Genomic DNA, 23,553 nt, shown 5'->3' with positions numbered 1-23,553 from the left:
GTGTAAAGTTTCATAGCAAAGGAATGACATGTTTGAGGTTATAAAACTCTTACTGTGGCAGGTTGCAGTGACTCACACCCGTAATCCCAGCACTTTGGGAGGCTGAGGCAGGTGAGTCACCTGAGGTCAGGAGTTCGAGACCAGCCTGACCAATATGGTGAAACCCTGTCTCTACTAAAACTACAAAAATTGACCAGGCGTGGTGGTGGGCGCCTGTAGTTCCAGCTACTCTGGAGGCTGAGACAGGAGAATTGTTTGAACCTAGGAGGTGGAGGTTGCAGTGAGCCAAGACGGTGCCACTGCACTCCAGCCTAGGTGACAGAGCGAGACTTAATCTCAAAAACAAACAAACAAAAAAACAAGCAAACAAAACCTCTTACTGTTTTTACTATATCACAATATTTTTACCTATCATACTGTTTCTCCAAAAAAGTAATTAGTCAAGTGGCAGCAAGCTATGTATTGAATAGGATCTGCTTCTAATAACAATGGATTTTTACCTAAAATTATTTCTGAGTCCTTATTTGTAACTAGAATATTTAGCATTTTATTTTTAATATCAAGTTAACCTTAAACAAAACATATATATTTGCATATATATATATATGTTTAATAGCAAATTAGCCTTAAGCAAAACACACACACGCATATATATAAAGGGTATGTTAAAGGATCTTAAACAAATTGATAACATCCTGAGGATTCAAAATGACAGACTTAACTTTCATCAGGTGTTCAGGATAATATATTGACATTTACTTGAGTCTTTTATTTATTTATTTATTTTTTTGCTTTGAGTAACCAATGGGACATTTCCTATTGGAAAGGCTGAAAAAAATCACGATGTATGTCCATATACTCATTTAAAATAATTCTTTATAGTCTATGCTATACATACAATGTGACTTACTTCACTTTGTGTATGTGATACAGCAGGAAATACCAGCTGAGCATCCATAATACAAAAATTCAAAATCTGAAATGCTCCAAACTTTGAAACTTTTAGAGTGCTGACATGATGTCACAAATGGAAAATTTCACACCTGACCTCATGCAATGAGTCACAGTCAAAATGCACACAACGCAGTTTATTGAGTGTTCCCAAGGGGGAAAACACACACACACACACACACACACACACACACACACACAGCCCCTTTTAAGTGTGGTACATCTTTTCCATGCATACCCAGATTTCCCCAGGGATGCACACCTACAAAGGGTAATAAAATGGCACGTGTGCAGGCCAGACATACCAATGGCAGGTTTTCCAAAATGCCATTTTGTGGTGTTGAAATATTGTTGGAAATGTCAAAAAGGTCTGCAGCTATCCCTCTGGGTAATAAGAGTGGTAAGAATAAGAGGAAACATTTATGCTTATCTATAGCACAGAAAGTCAAGCTTTTGGAGAAAAGGAAGAATAGTGTACATATGCAACATCATAGAGAAGAGAAGAGTACAGTGTTGGTATGAACACCTTATGTGATCTGAAGGAAAATAAGGATAAACTGTTCTATACTGAAAATGACTAACGGAAGTTAATGAAAAATAGAATAGCACTGAATAAAGCTAATGATGAAGATCTTGCTTGTGTACCGAAAGAGTGGATTTGTCAACATGTAAATGAACATGCCACATAATGGTATGCTGATCATGAAACAAGCCAAGATCTAGCACAGTGAACTGAAAGTTGAAGAGAACTGTAAATATTCAACAGGCTGGACACAGAAATTTTAGAAAAGATATGGCATTAAATCTTTAGAGATTCGTGGTGACAAAACATCTGCTGATCACAAAGCAGTGGAGAAATTCATCACTGAGTCTGTCAAGGTCATCACTGATAAAAATCTGACACTAGGACAATTTTGTGATGCTGATGAAACATCACTGTTTTGGCATTGTTCCTCCAGAAAGATATTGACCACAGTTCACTAGACAGCCTCTGCAGGAATGAAGGATGCCAAAGACAGAATAACTGTGCTGGAATGTGCTAATGCAGCAGGCACACATAAATGTAAACTTGCTGTGATAGGCAAAAGCTTGCATCCTCGCTGTTTCCAAGGAGTGAATTTCTTACCAATTATTATGCTACTAAAAAATGCATGGGTTACCAGGAACAGCTTTTCTTATTGGCTTCACCCAAACATTCTATGCTAGTACCTCCTGCTCACTGCTGGGAAGCTGAACTGGATGTTGACTGCAAGGTTTTGTTTTTCCTTGACAACTCATCCTGCAGCTGAAATTCTCATCAAAAATAATGTTTATGCCATGTACTTTCCCCTAAATGTGACTTCATTAATTCAGCCATGTAAACAGATTATCCTTAGAGCAATGAAGAGTAAATACAAAAACACTTTCCTTTTTTTTTTTTTTTTTTTGAGATGGAATCTCATTCTGTCACCCAGGCTAGAATGCAGTAGCATGATCTCGGCTCACTGCAAGCTCCGCCTCCTAGGTTCAAGCGATTCTCCTGCCTCAGCCTCCTGAGTAGCTGGGACTACAGGCATGTGCCACCATGCCTGGCTAATTTTTTGTATTTTTAGTAGAGACTGGATTTCACTGTGTTAGCCAGGGTGGTCTTGATCTCCTGATCTTGTGATTCACCCACCTTGGCCTCCCAAAGTGCTAGGATTACAGACGTGACCCACCCCATCTGGCCAAAAACACTTTCTTGAACAGCATGCTAGCAGCAGTGAACAGAGGCCTGGGTGTGGGAAGGTTTTCAAAGGGAGCTTAGCATGAAGGATACTGTATATGCTGTTGTCAATACTTGGAACACAGTAACTAAAGACACAGTTTTGCATGCCTGGTACAACCTCTGATCTATTACTATATTCAGGAAAAAGGAGGTTACTTGGACAGATTCCCTATGTCAAGTGAGAAAAAAATATGCCCTCAGAGTTCATCAGTAAGCTGGAAGAAGTGGTTATCACAAAAGTTTTTAACATTGATAACAAGTTGTTCCTTCATTGACTGATGGTGAAATTGCAGAAGTCACTCTGAATCAAAGCGATTGTGGTAATAGTGACAATGAAAATGTTTTTAACATTGCACAAAAAGTACCTACAGATGACATGATGAAAATGTGTTATGGGCTCATTGAAGGACTAGAGCATGGTGCATTCATAACAGAACAAGAAATCATGGGAGTTTATAAAATCAAAAAGAGACTTCTAAGACAAAATTCACTGTTGTTAATGGGCAGATGACCTTGGAGGAAACATTTTAAAAAGCCATCCAGCAGAAAGCCCCCTTATCCCTGTAGGACCCATTCCCTAGTTTCTCAGCTGTTTCCGCTGTTTCTTTTTACCTAAGAAAACACAGTGTATTGTAACTTTTTAATCAAAACACAGCATCATAGGTGGACACTAAAAGCCTGCATTATTTGTTGTTGCTGTTGTTTCACAGCTGATACAGGTATTCTAGTGATTCTACTGTGACACTTAGTTATTCCGAACACATTATCTTTTCACTGTGTTAGTGATATATCATTTTTTTTTACTTTTATGTATTTGTATGTGAATAAGTGTAAGAATATGATTGCTTGTCAGTAGTATATAAATTTGGTGTTATGAATGACAGTGATGCGAAACAACCACAGATTGTCTATGTGGGTGACTGAGATAGTGACGCCTTTGTTTCTGATGGTTCAATGTACACAAACTGTGTTTCACACCAAAAATTACTTAAAATATTGTATAAAATTACCTCAGGTCATGTGTATAAGATATATGGAATCATAAAAACTGAATATTGCTTTTAGACTTGGGGTTTATCTGCAAGGTATTTCATTATGTTTGTGCAAATATTACAAAATCCAAAACATTCTGAAATCTGAAACACATCTGGTCCCAAGCATTTTGAATAAAGTATACTCAATCTGTATAAGGAACATGGGATTAGAGTGGCTATGGATTGTGGCTTTGTTCCCTTATTAGTCATGTGATTTTTAAATAATACCTTCAGTTCTCTATTTCTTCTTCTATAAGATGTGGGTTATAAAAATTATATCTTCTGGCCGGGCGAGGTGGCTTATGCCTGTAATCCCAGCACTTTGGAAGGCCGAGGCAGACAGATCATGTAAGGTCAGGAGTTTGAGACCAGCCTGGCCAACATAGTGAAATCCCATCTCCACTAAAAATACAAAAATTAGCTGGTCGTGGTGGCACACACTTGTAATCCCAGCTATTTGGGAGGTTGAGGTAGGAGAATGCTTGTACCCGGGAGGCAGAGGTTGCAGTGAGCCGAGATCATGCAATTGCACTCCAGCCTGGGCAAAAAGAGTGAAACTCTGTTTCTCTCTCTATATATGTAAATATGTATATAAATAAATATATATAAATATATATATCTTCCCTCCTTTCTTTCCAAAGCCATTATAACAATCAAAGAGATAGGATATAAGGATGAGAGGAGTAGATTTTTTATTTTTTTGGAGACAGAGTCTCATTCTGTCACCCAGGCTGGAGTGGAATGGCACAGTCTCCACTCACTGCAACCTCCGTCTCCCAGGTTCAAGCAATTCCCCTGCCTCAGCCTCCTGAGTCGCTGGAATTACAGGCAATGCCACCATGCCCAGCTAATTTTTGTATTTTTAGTAGAGTCTGGGTTCATCAACATGACAAACATGTTGGCCAGGCTGTCTTGAACTCCTGATCTCAGGTAATCCACCTGCCTCGGTCTCACAAAGTTCTGGGATTGCAGGCATGAGCCACCGTGCCAGGCTGAAAGGGGTATATTATTTAAAAAGACTTTGAAAACACAATTCTAGTCATTGTTATGTAACATGTTCATATCTATTAAAATAAAAATTGTACTTTGACTTCTTTATGTATATACATAAATATATATGTGTTTAATATGTCTCTTAATTAGCATTTTAAAGTCACAGGCACACTAATGCCAAGACAGCAAAGATTTTGCATCTTAAATATTTTAATATTCACACCAGTCCTTTTCATCTAATAACCTCTTATCTAAAGTCACCCTATATGTCACCATTTACCATCCTTAGAAAACTGAGGGCTTGGCAGTATTGTAGGATGGGGCTAAATGATATTTTCCCTTTTCTTAGACATATATTATATTACTACCTAATGTACTACCTTCAAATTAGTATACATTTCCCAAAGACAGTCAAACCTATGCTTTCTTGGAGGGTTTTTTTTTTGGTGCTTTCCCTTTTGTTCAAGTCCTTTGGTTGAAGCCCAAGGGTTGGGTGAGAGCAGAAGTACCAGGTAAATTTGAACTCAAGAATTCCCCTTTTCTTTACTATAGCCTTTATAGTGGTTCACCTGACAGCTGTCAACTCCAAACTGTAGCAAGTGGCTAAACATGAAGACCTATTGTGTGAAATTACATGACTTGTTTACTTTAAATGTGGTAACCTGCAGTCTTCCTTTCTTAAATTAGTTTATGTATCTCAAACTGCAGGGTTATTTAAAGCACTTCAGTATTTGTCTATGAAAAAATTTAAATCTCTGATGGGCCTGGCTTACATGGCTTGGTTTGCCAAATTGAAGCTTTCTCGGGAAAACAAGGACATTAAGCTTCTAAATGCAGGCCTACATTTCCTAATCCAGATTTCTGAAATTTAAAAACTCCAAAAATACATTTTCTGAAACTCATTTGGCTGCAAAACTTGAATCTAACTGATATAAGGCTAATTATACTACTTGCTCATTCCACTCGGTAGAAATGTGAAAGTGTTTCATTGTAGTGTATTTCCCAAGATGTATTAGTTGGTTCTTATGCTGCTATAAAGAAATACCTGGGGGGGCACCCAAGATGGCCAAATAGGAACAGCTCCAGCCTCCAGTTCCCAGCCTGAGTGACACAGAAGATGGGTGATTTCTGCATTTTCAACTGAGGTACCGGGTTCGTCTCACTGGGGCATATCAGACAGTCGGTGCTGGTCAGCGGGTGCAGCCCAACCAGCGAGAGCTGAAGCAGGGCGAGGCATTGCCTCACCTGGGAAGTACAAAGGAGAAGGGAATTCCTTTTCCTAGTCAAGGGAAACTGAGACACACAACACCTGGAAAATCGGGTAACTCCCACCCTAATACTGTGCTTTACCATGGGTCTTAGCAAACAGCACACCAGGAGATTATATCCCACACCTGGCCCAGAGGGTCCCATGCCCACGGAGACTCCCTCATTGCTAGCACAGCAGTCTGAGATCTAACTGCAAGGCAGCAGCAAGGCTGGGGGGAGGGGCGCCCACCATTGCTGAGGCTTAAGTGGGTAAACAAAGCCTCCTGGAAGCTCGAATTGGGTGGAGCCCCCCTCAGCTCAAGGAGGCCTGCCTGCCTCTTTAGACTCCACCTCTGGGAACAGGGCATAGCTAAACAAAAAGCAGCAGAAACCTCTGCAGATGTAAATGTCCCTGTCTGATAGCTTTGAAGAGAGCAGTGGTTCTCCCAGTCTGGAGGTTGAGATCTGAAAACGGACAGACTGCCTGCTCAACTGGGTCCCTGACCCCTGAGTAGCCTAACTGGGAGACATCCCCCACTAGGTGCAGAGCAACACCTCACACCTCACATGGCTGGGTACACCTCTGAGATGAAACTTCCAGAGCAAGAATCAGGCAGCAACACTCGCTGATCAGCAATATTATATCTTCTGCAGCCTCTGCTGCTGATACCCAGGCAAACAGGGTCTGGAGTAGACCTCAAGCACACTCCAACAGACCTGCAGCTGAGGGTCCTGACTGTTAGAAAGAAAACTAACAAACAGAAAGGACACCCACACCAAAACCACATCAGTACGTCACCATCATCAAAGACCAAAGACAGATAAAACCACAAAGATGGGGAAAAAGCAGTGCAGAAAAGCTGGAAATTCAAAAAATCAGAGCACATCTCCCCCTCCAAAGGAATGCAGCTCATCACCAGCAATGGAACAAAGCTGTACGGAGAATGACTTTGACGAGTTGAGAGAAGAAGGCTTCAGTTGATCAAACTTCTCAGAGCTAAAGGAGGAACTACATACCCAGTGCAAAGAAACTAAAAACCTTGAAAAAAGAATGGAAGAATGGATAACTAGAATAATCAATGCAGAGAATATCGTAAACAAACTGATAGAGATGAAAACCATGACACAAGAACTACGTGACAATTGCACAAGCTTCAGTAACTGACTTGATCAACTGGAAGAAAGAGTATCAGTGATTGAAGATAAAATGAATGAAATGAAGCAAGAAGAGAAGTGTAGAGAAAAAAAGAGTAAAAAGAAATGAACAAAGCCTCCAAGAAATATGGGATTATGTGAAAAGACCAAATCTACGTCTGATTGGGATGCCTGAAAGTGAGGGGGAAATGGAACCAAGTTGGAAAACACTTTTCAGGATATCATCCAGGAGAATTTCCCCAACCTAGTAAGGCAGGCCAACATTCAAATTCAGGAAATACAGAGAATGCCACAAAGATACTCCTCGAGAAGAGCAACTCCAGAGAGAAAGGTCGGGTTACCCACAAAGGGAAGCCCATCAGACTAACAGCAGATTTCTCAGCAGAAGCTCTCCAAGCCAGAAGAGAGTGGGGGCCAATATTCAACATTCTTAAAGTAAAGAATTTTCAACCCAGAACTTCATATCCAGCCAAACTAAGTTTCATAATTGAAGGAGAAATAAAATCCTTTACAGACAAGCAAATGCTTAGAGATTTTGTCACCACCAGGCCTGCCCTACAAGGGATCCTGAAGGAAGCACTAAACATGGAAAGGAACAACCGGTACCAGCCACTGCAAAAACATGCCAAATTGTAAAGACCATTGATGCTAGGAAGAAACTGTACCAACTAACGAGCAAAATAACCAGCTAATATCATAATGACAGGATCAAGTTCACACATAACAATATTAACCTTAAATGTAAATGGTCTAAAAAGTCCAATTAAAAGACACAGACTGTCAAATTGGATATAGAGTCAAGACACATCAGTTTGCTATATTCAGGAGATCCATCTCACATGCAGAGACACACATAGGCTCAAAATAAAGGGATGGAGGAAGATCTACTAAGCAAATGCAAAACAAAACAAAACAAAAAAAAGCAGGGGTTGCAATCCTAGTTTCTGATAAAACAGACTTTAAACCATCAAAGATCAAAAGAGACAAAGAAGGCCATTACATAATGGTAAATTGATCAATTCATCAGAAAGAGCTAACTATCCTAAATATATACGCACCCAATACAGGCGCACCCAGATTCATAAAGCAAGTCCTTAGAGACTTACAAAGAGACTTAGATTCCCATACAATAATAATGGGAGACTTTAACACCCCACTGTCAAATTAGACAGATCAATGAGACAGAAAGTTAGCAAGGATATCCAGGAATTGAACTCAACTCTGCACCAAGCAGACCTAATAGACATCTCCAGAACTCTCCACCCCAAATCAACAGAATATACCTTCTTCTCAGCACCACATCACACTTATTCAAAAATTGACCACAGAGTTGGAAGTAAAGCACTTCTCAGTAAATGTAAAAGAACAGAAATCACAACAAACTCTCTCTAAGACCACAGTGCAATCAAACTAGAACTCAGGACTAAGAAACTCAGTCAAAACCGTTAGACTACATGGAAACTGAACAACCTGCTCCTGAATGACTACTGGGTACATAATGAAATGAAGGCAGAACTAAAGATATTCTTTGAAACCAATGAGAACAAAGATACAACATACCAGAATCTCTGGGACACATTTAAAGCAGTATGTAGAGGGAAATTTATAGCACTGAATGCCCACAAGAGAAAGCAGGAAAGATCTAAAATTGACACCCTAACATCACAATTAAAAGAACTGGAGAAGCAAGAGCAAACACATCCACAAGCTAACAAAAGGCAAGAAATAACTAAGATCAGAGCAGAAATGAAGGAGATAGAGACACAAAAAACCCTCCAAAAAATCAATGAATCCAGGAGCTGATTTTTTGAAAAGATTAACAAAATTGACAGACTGTTAGCAAGACTAATAAATAAGAAAAGAGAGGACAATCAAATAGACGCAATAAAAAATGATAAAGGGGATATCACCACCGACCCCACAGAAATACAAACTACCATCAGAGAATACTATAAACACCTCTATGCAAATAAACTAGAAAACCTAGGAGAAATGGATAATTTCCTGGACACTTACACTCTTCCAAGACTAAACCAGGAGGAAGTTGAATCCCTGAATAGACCAATAGCAGGCTCTGAAATTGAGGCAATAATTAATAGCCTACCAACCAAAAAAAGGCCAGGACCAGACGGATTCACAGCCAAATTCTACCAGAGGTACAAGGAGGAGCTGGTACCATTCCTTCTGAAACTATTCCAATCAATAGAGAAAGAGGGAATCCTCCCTAACTCATTTTATGAGGCCAACATCATCCTGATACCAAAGTCTGGCAGAGACACAACAAAAAAAGAGAATTTTAGACCAATATCCCTGATGAACATCGATGCAAAAGTCCTCAATAAAATACTGGCAAACCGGATTCAGCAGCACATCAAAAAGCTTATCCACCATGATCAAGTGGGCTTCATCCCTGGGATGCAAGTCTGGTTCAACATACACAAATCAATAAACGTAATCCAGCATATAAACAGAACCAAAGACAAAAACCACATGATTATCTCAATAGATGCAGAAAAGGCCTTTGATGAAATTCAATAGCCCTTCATGCTTAAAAGTCTCAATAAATTCGGTATTGATGGAACATATCTCAAAATAATAAGAGCTATTTATGACAAACCCACAGCTAATATCATACTGAATGGGCAAAAACTGGAAGCATTCCCTTTGAAAACTGGCACAAGACAGGGATGCCTTCTCTCACCACTCCTATTCAACATAGTGTTGGAAGTTTTGGGTAGGGCAATCAGGCAAGAGAAAGAAATAATGGGTATTCAGTTAGGAAAAGAATAAGTCAAATTGTCCCTGTCTGCAGATGACATGATTGTATATTTAGAAAACCCCATCATCTCAGCCCCAAATCTCCTTAAGCTGATAAGCAACTTCAGCAAAGTCTCAGGATACAAAATCAATGTACAAAAATCACAAGCATTCTTATACACCAGTAACAGACAAACGGAGAGCCAAATCATGAATGAACTCCCATTAACAATAGCTTCAAAGAGAATAAAATACTTAGGAATCCAACTTACAAGGGATGAAAGGACCTCTTCAAAGAGAACTACAAACCACTGCTCAGTGAAATAAAAGAGGACACAAACAAATGGAAGAACATACCATGCTCATGGATAGGAAGAATCAATATCATGAAAATGGCCATACTGCCCAAGGTAATTTATAGATTCAATGCCATCCCCATAAAGCTACCAATGACTTTCTTCACAGAATTGGAAAAAACTACTTTAAAGTTCATATGGAACCAAAAAACAGCTCACATTGCCAAGACAATCCTAAGCCAAAAGAACAAAGCTGGAGGCATCACGCTACCTCACTTCAAACTACACTACAACGCTACAGTAACCAAAACAACATGGTACTGGTACCAAAGCAGAGATAGAGACCAATGAAACAGAACGGAGCCCTCAGAAAAAATACCACATATCTACAGCCATCTGATCTTTGACAAACCTGACAAAAACAAGAAATGGGGAAAGGATTCCCTATTTAATAAATGGTGCTGGTAAAATTGACTAGCTATAAGTAGAAATAATACCACACATCTACAGCCATCTGATCTTTGACAAACCTGACAAAAACAAGAAATGGGGAAAGGATTTACTATTTATTAAATAGTGCTGGGAAAATTGGCTAGCCATAAGTAGAAAGCTGAAACTGGATCCTTTCCTTACTCCTTATACGAAAATTAATTCAAGACGGATTAGAGACTTAAATGTTAGACCTAAAACCGTAAAAACCCTAGAAGAAAACCTAGGTAATACCATTCAGGACATAGGCATGGGCAAGGACTTCATGTATAAAACACCAAAAGCAGTGGCAACAAAAGCCAAAAGCCAAAATCGACAAATGGGATCTAATTAAACTAAAGAACTTCTGCACAGCAAAAGACACTACCATCAGAATGAACAGGCAACCGACAGAATGGGAGAAAATTTTTGCAATCTACTCATCTGACAAAGGGCTAATATCCAGAACCTGTGAAGAATTCAATCAAATTTACAAGAAAAAAACAAACAACCCCATGAAAAAGTGGGCAAAGGATATGAACAGACACTTCTCAAAAGAAGACATTCATACAGCCAACAGACACATGAAAAAATGCTCATCATCACTCGCCATCAGAGAAATACAAATCAAAACCACAATGAGATACCATCTCACACCAGTTAGAATGGCAATCATTAAAAAGTCAGGAAACAACAGGTGCTGGAGAGGATGTAGAGAAACAGGAACACTTTTACACTGTTGGTGGGACTGTAAACTAGTTAAACCATTATGGAAAACAGTGTGGCGATTCCTCAAGGATCTAGAACTAGAAATACCATTTGACTCAGCCATCCCATTACTGGGGATATACCCAAAGGATTATAAATCATGCTGCTATAAAGACACATGCACACATATGTTTATTGTGGCACTATTCACAATAGCAAAGACTTGGAATCAACCCAAATGTCCATCAGTGACAGACTGGATTAAGAAAATGTGGCACATATACACCATGGAATACTATGCAGCCATAAAAAAGGATGAGTTTGTGTCCTTTGTAGGGACATGGATGCAGCTGGAAACCGTCATTCTCAGCAAACTATCGCAAGAACAGAAAACCAAACACCGCATGTTCTCACTCACAGGTGGGAATTGAACAATGAGATCACTTGGACACAGGAAGAGGAACATCACACACCAGGTCCTATTGTGGGGAGCGGGGAGGGGCGAGAGATAGCATTAGGAGATATACCTAATGTAAATGACGAGTTAATGGGTGCAGCACACCAACATGGCACAAGTATACATATGTAACAAACCTGCACATTGTGCACATGTACCCTAGAACTTAAAGTATAACAAAAAAAAAAAAAAAAGAAATACCTGAGACTGGGTAATTGATAAACAAAAGAGGTACAATTGGCTCATGGTTCTGCAGGCTGTACAGGACACCCTGAGGAGAGCTCAGGAAACTTTCAATCACAGTGAAGGTGAAGGGAAAGCAAGTATGTCTTCCATGGCTGGAGCAGGAGGAAGAGGGGCAGGAAGTGTTACACACTTTTAAACAACCAGATCTCATGCTAACTCACTGTTGTCACGACAACACCAAGGAGGATGGTGTTAAACCATGAGAAGCCGCCCCCATGATTCACTCACCTCCCTCCAGGTCCCACCTCCAATACTGGGGTTATAATTTTACATGAGATTTGGCTGGGGACACAGATCCAAACCATATCACCAGACCTGGAACAGAGAATGGCTATTTAATATCGTGTACGCACCTGTTGCAGGTTGGGTTCCCCTGAGATAGAAATTAGGTTATGATAAGGAGCAGTCTCAAAATCAACACTTTCTGGAGAAGGGAAGAAAGCAAGATCGGACTTTGATATCATGCCAACGAAGTGCCTCTTTGTTGTGGTGGAGGCTTTCATGTGGATGTTGACTTGGAATACAAATTTTTCCATACTTTGTACCCACTCCCATGGATTCTCACATATCCCTTTGCCCCAGATTCTCTTTCTTCTCAAGTTTTCCAGTATTTCTTCTCTCAGGATAAGCTCATGAGTTCATATATATTCTAAGGTCAAGCAACTTCTCTTTTCATACAAAATGAGTAATCAGTTTTGCTACCTAAAATTATGCCTGTTGGTAAGATTTTCTCTTGTCTCTGTGTTTCAAGTCCACTCATAGGTGAGACCGCAGACAGAGAAGCTGCCATCCATTTTCAGCTAGTATCCACATACCTAGTCTAGTTTGTGTCTTACTCTGTTAGTTTTTCTTAAGTGCCTTCTCTCAGCCCCCACAAACCATAGGTATGACCTGACTGAGAGGGACCAGCTCAGTGGTGGATGGCGTTGGGAGGTCTTAACTATTTGCTTATGCAGTTTACTTGTGCTTCTGCCCCTGCTTATATCCTACTTTAATTTTACAATGGATTGCTATTGGACCTGCCCAATATGATGACATTGTAACATTATAGCAAAACCCTATTCATAATAGGCAATTCTGGCTACAAGGTCTGACCCAAGACCCACCTCTACCAGGACCCAGAAGCACGTCAAAAGCTGTTTATTAAATGGTGTACTATCCTATGCTACAGGTGGCATAGCTTAGCTCTAAAAACCTAGAAGTCTCTGTTGTGATTTTCTGATGAAATTTGCCATAAAACTACATGGCATATTTTCCCACTGTAGATGCTTCCAATATTGAGCCCCTTGTGTTTTATGGCCCAAGTAGCAAAACTGCTTGTACCACAGCCTAGATCTACATCATATGCCTTTTCTGCTTTGCGCACCCCTCAACGCTGTAAGCATTCCACAACATTGCATATTGTGCCAGAGGAATATTCCCAGGCATGGAAGGATGCTACTTTTAAAACCAGAGTGGCCTAGCAGGTATTGATTGTGTTTCCATTTATTGTGAGAGCCTTTAGATGCAACAATTTGTCCTTTATTTTGGAGGGGATGTTCTGGCATATCCCAGGTCACTGGACTCCTAGACATTTAATCCAAGTATTGAGTAACAAAATGCTCCTTGTCTATTTGATGTACCTTTTCCAAAGTGCTACCCTTTCCAATTTTATTTTGTTTCTTCATGTAAAAATATGAGAAAGTTTTTGTAGCACTCCATTGAAAAATAGAACACATTTTAAGCATTTTCTCCTTGATGTGAAGTGTACTCTCTTAATCCAAGGCAGTTCAACTTAAGCTTCATTTGTGCTTCATGAACTTGAAGTATTTTTAGTCTTTAAAGTTGCATCATGTCATGAAATGAAGTGGAACTATTGAAACACGCAAGCTAAATGTCATGTAGTTTCCTAAGCATATAAAAGAAATCTAGTCTATCTTGGGGGCAATTCAGGATGTGGAGCAGTAACCAAGCAAGTACTAGTTGCTGTTAACACACATTGCATTTGACTGGAAATACGATTTCAGGTTGAGATATTTAAACAAAGAGTTGTTTAAGGGGAAGATGCATAAACACTATCAATGAAGCTAATCATTTCCAAACCATAAAATATCTTGTTTTGAACTTGTTTGCTGAATGTTAACATTAATGCTTATTTTACCTTTTTTTTTTAAAAAAAAAACAACAACAACAACAACAAAAAACAGATAACTTTGTGGTAGATTCCAGTTCTTGTGTGCGTGCCTGCCCTAGTTCCAAGATGGAAGTAGAAGAAAATGGGATTAAAATGTGTAAACCTTGCACTGACATTTGCCCAAAAGGTGAGTGGTAGCTCAGATTATTTTGTTAGAACTGGGCCTATATAACAAGGTTTTTAATTCAATTTTAAGTGTACCAACTTTTTAATATAAACCCACTCTCACAACCAAAACCTGCCCACACATGCTTTCCATAATTTTGGACAGTCACTCAAAATATGAACTTATAACACTGTATATTATTGAGTTTGAATTATATCTACTAAAATGGTCCAGAAAAAAATTCAGGCGTAACACTGATAGGAACTCAGTTACATGTTATTCTGTCAATAGGAAATCTTAAAAGCTTTGTTAAAAAACAAGAGTTCACATGGTTATGTTGGCATCACAACACATATTAGTTGCTTGGCACTGTATACAAATTTATCTGCTAAGCATAAAAAGTGATGCATAGGGACCTGAAAGTTACTCTCCAGATCTTAAAAATATATTTGGAAAGATGAGATCTATGAAATGACAGGGAACTTTAACATAAGTTTAAAATAAATATATCAGATAATTCATGCCATAGAATTCTAGTGGAGGAAGGAATCTCTTCCAGCTGTGTGTAGTCTAAATCCTCACCAGAATGAAACCTAAATTAAGCCAGATGAAAATATAGTCTAAATCTCAGGAATGTTGTTAAAGTTTTCAAGGTATCAGGGAGTGCCTTAGAAAAGGACAAACTCCAGACTTACTTTAGATGGTCTTTTCTCTCTTTCTCTCTGTTTTTTCCTTATCCCCTCTCTCTATTTCTCTATACACCACCCCGCGCCCCCCCAACACAAAAGTTGTTTTGTTTGTTTGTTTAAATTAGAACCTTCAGAAAGCATGTTCAATTTAAGCATAAATATTTGAATCGCCCTTGATTTTGGTTATAATTCACATCATTAGACTCTTTATTTACATATATTCTCCATTAGACCACTGTTTTTAAAATTGCAGGTTGTAGAGCATTAGTATGTAAGCCATGAAATTATTTTACTAAAGTTACCAGCATTTCAAAATCATTAAAAATGATATTTTCAAATAAAGTAGAAAATAGATAATTTTATGTTGCTAGGAGGAGTATTGATTGATAAAATTTCTGTTAAACTTATGTATGTGTTGTGTGTGTATACTGGGTCTTAATATAAAATGTAATTTCTATGATGTGTCATGATCATTCGATTTTAATGCAGGGACAAGTTTTTAAAGAAGAACCAGTAGTGAATGTTGAATGAATGAATAATTATTTTACTTTTTAGAAAACAAAATTTGTAATATATTTTTATATGTTGCAATTAAAAATACTCTGCTATTTTACAATGCAGATGCAATGATTTATTGGCCAAAAATAAGTTTCTCAGTCCCCTAACTCTGAGTCTTGTTTCTACAGCTTGTGATGGCATTGGCACAGGATCATTGATGTCAGCTCAGACTGTGGATTCCAGTAACATTGACAAATTCATAAACTGTACCAAGATCAATGGGAATTTGATCTTTCTAGTCACTGGTATTCACGGGTCAGTATTACATTTTTGTGCAAGCTATTTTACAAAGTGTAGAGGAAACTGAAGAGATTCTTTAGCTTTGTTTATTTGATTCTTCTGGAACCTGAAGAGTTTCACCTTTCATTAATGCTCCTCAAAACAAAAGCAAGGGCCTGATTTCACCAGTAATGGCAGTATAATATAGTATAATGACATTATAGTATAATGAAAGTATAATGACATTCCAAAATACCAGTTTTGGAATGTGCTCAAATTTTAGTTTGGTGACTATTTAAGGTTGAAAATATAAATTTGTATTTAAACTAAATTATGTTTTAGGATATTCTCTTCAAATCCACAGTTTTCAGCAAGATTGACTTATTTTTAGATATGTTTAGAGGAAAATTCATTCAAACTTCTAACTGATTCGTGAGAAAACATGAATTAATATCCTTTAAAATGTCTCACATAAAACTAATCAGTAAGTTGAAATTCCCCTGAGCTTCTTCCAGAAATTCTTTGTCCTGATGTATTATTTTTGTCTTTTTTTCCTTAAGTTGGGAAGTTAGCACCACTGTGAGAGATGCTGCTAAATGAGTTTCATTTTGGTAATAAAAATTGTAACGTGATTTATCTGGGCTCCTTCATTACAGAATCCCCTGCTGGTTTTAACTGGAAAACAAACGTGTTTGCATTCTTTGAATGTCAGTATTTTAACATTGTATGTTATCTGTTTGTCTATATTACTACTTAATCCCTAAATATTAGCGCTGCAGGCTACAGATAAAGAATATCTCTCATACGTTTCAATTCAAAATCTTACTCTGAACATATATCAGATCATTTCTAAAAGCAAACTAATTTAACATAATATGAATAAATATGTCCAAATGGGAATGGCAAGAACAATAGAACAAAGTGTTTCTTTTCATTCAAATCAATTATTTGCATTATTGCTAAATATTTGTTTATTTTAATAGGTAGCTTTTAATACGGTCCCATGTTAGATAGCATAATAGTATGTGTGTAGCTGCCACCTCATAATTGTTGTATCTGTCTTAAGAAATGTTTTTTGTTTTTTTGTTTTTTTGTTTTTTTACTTACGTTTTAAAATGTATAGACTTGGTAATTCTCAGCCCATATTCCTACATGGCAACAATTTGTTGGAACTGGGTAGCCATATTAATCAGTTATCACGCTGTTAATAAAGACACACCCGAGACTGGGTAACTTACAAAGAAAAAAGAGGTTCGGTGGACTCACAGTCCCACATGGCTGGGGAGGCCTCACAATCATGATGGAAGGCAAAGGAGGAGAAATGCATGTCATACATGGTGGCAGGCAAGAGACGGTTTGCGTAGGGGAGCTCCCCTGTAGAAAACCATCAGATCTCATGAGACTTATTCACTATCATGAGAACAGCATGGGAAAGACCTACCCCCATGATTCAGTTACATCCCACTGGGTCCCTCCCACAACATGTGGGAACTGTAGGAGCTACAATTCAATGTGATATTTTGATGAGGACACAGGCAAAGCATATGAGTAGCACTAGTCATTTTGAGATGGGACACACTTAATCAACTTTACCATAGTCCGCACTGGCCTTCCGAATCCATTTACATTGCTGTCTTACCCTCCGTGCCCCATTGCGTAGGAGACCTGGTACAATATTTAGGTGCTTCTTCATAATTTAATGCATCTATGACATTTAATAAAGCAATATACCCACAATTTGACTATGTTTAAAACCAAATATCACATGAATGTAAGATTACATTATGCTGATAATGTCTTCTGAGAAATAAGAAGATAGAGCCACTTTGACTCACATTGCCTACTTTTACCTGGAAATAATAAATGAATTAGCCTCAAGCCTTTCACTGTGGGGAATGATTTGAAATCATATTCACATGAACTGCATTAGACAAGTGGTTTTTATCCTTATCGGGCCCAACATTCCGCTTTTATATATTAAAAAATTGCCACTTTTCAATTCTGAAATAAAATTTATAGATAATGTAACCTAAATATATATATATATATATATATATATATATTTAATTATTATAATTCTTTAGTTGTAATTTTAAAAAAATATAAAAAAAGTAAGGTACAATAAAATAAGTATTGTTAGGGGAATGCCCAGTTTCCAATTATATAAAAGTTTGAATTTATGAAAAATGAGATTAGAAGACATTTTTGTGTAAGAAGTACCAGGAAATAAAAAGCAGAGGAACAACTGACCACTGGAAGAGAAAACCACTAGCCAGACACATTGTTATATGACAAAAGAAAGAGGGAAATGACTTTCATTGAAATTGGAGTAAATTGCTTCTCGACTTTTTGGCTAAGATCAAGTGAAATTGGAGCAACACGACTAGGGAATTATACCTGGCCAGAGTATAACCAAGCATGAAGTTTGCACATATGAGGTCCTAAATGTCTAGTAGGACATTTTAAGGTTGTATAAAACATGATGCAATCCTTTGATTTAAGAGACAATTAACAACCTTGTGATAACCCCTGTAAACTACAGGATCCACCAGTCTCTGTTACAACTGAAGCAGCTCTACAGATGTGCCAACTTCCTGTTAGTGGGGTGATGCTGCCCCCAGTGAGAAATACTGCAAGAATTCTGTGACAGTAGAAAGATTGCAGACCACCAAAAGTGACCTGCTAAGGCTAAAATTCTTAAAGATAAAACATGGGTAGGAAGGTTTCAAAAATATTTTATTTAGTGAGGTTCAGATTATTTTAGTCTTGGTTCATCATAGAACATAATTATTAAAACTCTAGATCTCTACTAGTTATAAAATGACTATATATATATATATATATATATATATATAAAATATGTAGCCATATATATATATATTCACCTCTGGCCCAGAGTGGAGGAATGTTTAATAAATAAATGTAATAAAAAATGGAAACAGGTAGTCCAATGAATAAAAATGCATCAGGCAATAAGGAGCGTGCATTTCCAAGTTTATTGGAAGAATACTACGTTAGACTAACCCTGACTTCTAAGGAGAAAAATATTGCTCATTCATCCAGGTGAAAAATTACTTATGGAAAATCAACTTACATGGATTAGAAGTAGAAAAGTAAACCAAGTTTGTCTCAAGCATAAACTTAGAAAATGCGAGTTGGAATTTCTTCTTGGACAACTGGATCCAGAGCAGATTGGAATGTGATTTGTATCTCCACCATGGAGGGTTTGCGTTGAGTTGGGTGGCTTTCTCTCACGTCAAACACTAGGTTTCCTCCAATAAAAAACTTGAGAAATGGATTAACAATAAATACTTATTTCGTATGATTATTGTGGTGATTAAAAACAAAAGTTGTTTTGAATTGCTCAGCGCAGTTCCTGGCATATTGTAAAACCTTAACAAATGGTATCAAATAGAAGGTTGGAAGTGTGGGGAAAGAGGGAAAGATAGTGAGAGAGAGAGAGAGAAGGATGAGAACAGAGAGAAATGAAAAGCAATAAAAAACAAAACAAGAGGAGAAGAAGACAGTGCAGAGAAATGAAAATCAATAAAAAACAAAACAAGGAGAAGAAGACAGTGCAAAAGAAAAATCGCAGTGCCTATGTCTCGTTTATAGCACAGCATGTTGTGCAACAAATATTAATTTTATAGACTTGATTATAGTCTTATATAGACTTTTGGAAACCAAATAAAGGCAAAATTTTCCTTATGATGAGTCATGGTTCTTAGTTTAGATGATTATTTGTCCTTGATGATAGCACTTATACCTGGAATATTTAAAATTATAATTATAATTGGGTCTCAAGCATAATTTATAAGGTATTTTCCAGGACAAACATATAAATGAATTATGATGTATTCTTTATTCTCACTGTCATGCCAGCATGAAACATATATTCTGAAGCCTTTCTCTTTCATCTGAGGAAAGTATGGCTATAGAGTTAATTCAGTAGACTTAGACATGTTATATATGTGTAGATACAAGTATGGTCATGAATGTAATTTGTGTGTGTGTATGTTTGTGTGTGTAAGCACAGAGATATTTTAAAGGTGAACAATACAGAGTATTATAAGCAGAAAACTTGCAATGAATTAAAGAAATGTTTTACCTCACTTAATTTCCATTACCCGCAGTATTTTACTAACTAGCTCTTAATAAGATCGTATGGTTTAATTAAAATAGCTGAGATGTTTTTAACTAATAAAATGCAAAAATAACAATTTAATGAGGTTGTTATGCTTTTTAAAAATAAGTTGCTCCATAAAAGATATTTACTGGCAATTTATCAATTAAAATTTTAATATATAATTGGGCTCAAGAAAGTTAATTGGCAAGTTTAGTTTACAGTACAATAGTACCATTGCCAGAAATAGTAGTAGGTACTCATTTTCTTATTTAGGATAGGAACTACAGGAAAGCGTAGTGCTTAGGGTTATCATTAGGAAAACTTTTCCTTCATGTTTTGTTACGTTTTACACTGTTGATGGGCATGTGCTTAGAGTAACAAAATACTCACCAAATAAGCATGTTCATGCTGTGTCACAATGAGACACTGGCAAGAAAGGGTTTACATGGTAGACTGCAATGGTGATAGACAATGGAAAAGAAATAATAAGCTTGATGATAAAACAAAGTGATTTCAGTGGAAATGAAAATATGTTTCTCTGTCTTTCTCCTGAGCTTTATTTTGGATCACCAAACACAATGACAGGATAGACATAACGTTCTTTTGCATGGCTCTGAATTTAGTTAGGAAAGTTAATTGTTTTAAAGTACTATGTATTTCGAGTGGCTACAGGATGCAACTCCCAAGACATACTTTGAAGTCAGTGAGTGGAATTCTGTCAACTTATTTTACAAGAGTCCTGAATCTCTAAAATTAACTGTATAAAATATCTGTGGTCCACTGGACTTCATGTTAACATTCCGGAATTCATTTCATTCCCGGTAACATAGAAGTGTTCTCAGTAAAGGTTTGGACTGACCCCGTTATTGTGTGCTTGCCCTGAATTTTGAGTCTTTCTCAATAAAGCCAGAATATTTGATTATATGACCTGAGCTGTTCTATACACTGCTTTTCATCAAAGAACAAATGTTGAAAGCTCATTCTTGTACTGCAGAGCTGATATTTCCTCTGTATACAAAATTCTTTGCACATTAAAAAGTGAAGGCAAGAGTTTTCCTACATGATACACTTCATATTTGGCTTCATATTCATCAAAAGCATAGTTATTTGTTCCATATATCTTTGCTTGTAAATAGAGAAAGTTTGCTAGAACGTTTAATTGAGACTTTAAGCTTTTGTGAGATATTAATATGACATTGAGAAAATTTTAATCAATAGTTTATGTGTGAATTATAGGGAAACACATTTTTAGTGTTTCTCCAACCTCAGCAATATCCAGTATTTGAGCCTAGTATAAAGTACCCCATGTTAAACTAGCAGTACATTGTATTGATTGCACTTCTTAGTTTGAAACAGTAATTTAATCAAGCAAATTTTTTTTAAAGATATGGAATGGTTTGCAGGAGAGAAGAACATGCTGATGAACCAAGTTCAGAAAGCCAGTACAAGGTGGTTCCAGAGATCAAGTTGCTGGAACTGATACTCTTTTCAAGACTTGAATGCTGGCATGAATAAATGCCAATGGATTCAGACACAAATCCCCAGGATATAAGCCATATGCCTATCTGTTTGTCAGGCGATTATGGAGCATGTTGATTGATAGCCCTATTAAGGCTACTTAGAGTGGATCACTAGTGGTTATTCACCATACCAAAAAGGAATGTTCTCAGAGACCGGTAAAAGAAGAGATATCTACAGTAAGAATAAAATTTGTTTGACTGCTACAGGTAGATACATACTTCTAAAAAAGCCTAAGATCACTGTTCTTAGAAGTTTTGACCTATCTTGAAGAAGCAGCCAATGGATAAAATTTAATCTCTCTGTAAATGATATATGTTAATATGAGGTGTCTACCTAGGATAGCACGAAATGTCTTTTAATGTAATAAAATTTTAAAACTTACTGTGGATTTCTTAAAAATAAAAAAGAAAACTGGAAGTCTTACTTGAATTCATATACATGGAAGCGAATAGTTCCTGTGTTATAAACGTGAATATGAATAAGCTAGATAGGAACAAGATGGTTCTAAGTAATCTGTATGAAGAGATACTTTTGGACAATGTCATAAATATTATGAAAATTCACGAGTAGATAAATGTAGAGCTACAGAAGAAAAAAATGTCGATTTTATCTGTGCTTGTTTCTATCCTTCTTATGAATTCCAGGTACTATTAGCAATGTATACTTCTTTGAGGAGCAGAAATACCAGTTGTTCTCACTATAATATAATTTATTTCTAGACTATATATATTCTTCCAAATCAATAATAAACTTTTAAAACAAAGCAATGTAAAGTGGTTCATACATGAACTTGCTATCTTTGAGAATTTCATCAGAATAGTTCAATCTGAATAATCTTATAGATCTAGAATAGGCTTTGATGAAAATCTCATATTTTGTGACATCAAAAATGTCCACAAAACACCTATTATTCCTCCTCCACATCTAGCACAGATTAATTTAGACATGCATTGATAACGCCCCTATTGCTAATTAAAATTAAATTAGAATAAAATAACTACTGTCACATTTCTCATATTTTCACTCCTTTATTAAAATTTAAATTTGGCTATGTTTCTTCTTGATTTTCTAGGGACCCTTACAATGCAATTGAAGCCATAGACCCAGAGAAACTGAATGTCTTTCGGACAGTCAGAGAGATAACAGGTAATTTTTTAAACTGCAACTGTTGTGCTATGAACAACGTAATTAAAAAAAAAAAAATTACATAAGATTGGCTGGGCACAGTGGCTCACGCCTGTAATCCCAGCACTTTGAGAAGTCAAGGCGGGTGGATCACGAGATCAGGAGATTGAGACCATCCTGGCCAACATGGTGAAACCCTGCCTCTACTAAAAATACAAAAATTAGCTGGGTGTGGTGGTGCGTGCCTGTAATCCCAGCCACTCAGGAGGCTGAGGCAGGAGAATTGCTTGAACCCAGGAGGTGGAGATTGCAGTGAGCCAAGATCACGCCGCTGCACTCCACCCTGGCAATAGAGTGAGACTCCATCACAAAATAACAACAAAAAAGAAAACAAAACAGAAAAAGTTACATAAGTTTGGAATCAGCAACTAATTTTCAAAGCAGATTTTAGTTTGTAAAAACTCGTATTATTTTTAAAGATGGTATTAGCTTTTATGCATATTTTGAAAGCCCATGAATTACAAAATGAGTATCTTTGAAAGTCTGACATTACAACTCTTGCAAGTGTCAACTGATCTTTGAACCCATGTTTTTCTGTTTACTTCTTCAAAAGAAGTACTCTTGAACATGGATAACATGTAGCATTTATTTAGCACATATATATTAAGCCTGTAATGTGTTCAACATTGTCTTAGTGGGTAATATGGGGCCCATAGATATGAATCAGACATGGACTTACCGTAAAATAATGCAAAATCTAATGAGAAAGGTTAGATATGTATATAAATGTCTTAGAATATAAGGGTGACACTGATATCGTAAGTATACAGATGAAGAGGTAAAAGATTTCAGAGAAATTGAAACTATATTTTTCTCTTTATCTAGTTAGACTACATTCTTGTATTTATAAGAATAAATCAAATTGAGTCATTGAAACCTTTCAACATATACAGTTTTACTGGGTAAGAGACTCAAT

General features: G+C 37.1%; 1 protein-coding gene across 10 annotated transcripts in view; it reads left to right on the top strand.

Moving 5' to 3' along the window:
• The window catches only part of ERBB4 (erb-b2 receptor tyrosine kinase 4), a 1,175,572-nt gene that overhangs the window by 830,247 nt on the left and 321,772 nt on the right, over positions 1–23,553 (top strand). For all 10 annotated transcript variants that reach the window (XM_021924408.2, XM_021924406.2, XM_021924405.2 and 7 more), the window contains 3 exons: positions 14,247–14,360; positions 15,715–15,841; positions 22,525–22,598. In XM_021924408.2, the coding sequence (XP_021780100.2) occupies positions 14,247–14,360; positions 15,715–15,841; positions 22,525–22,598 (315 nt within the window). The remainder of the gene's footprint in view (positions 1–14,246; positions 14,361–15,714; positions 15,842–22,524; positions 22,599–23,553) is intronic.

The sequence above is a fragment of the Papio anubis genome, chromosome 10 (genome assembly GCF_008728515.1).
Source record: "Papio anubis isolate 15944 chromosome 10, Panubis1.0, whole genome shotgun sequence".
NCBI classification, from domain to species: Eukaryota; Metazoa; Chordata; class Mammalia; order Primates; family Cercopithecidae; genus Papio; species Papio anubis.
This window is presented reverse-complemented; position numbering and strand designations above follow the sequence as displayed.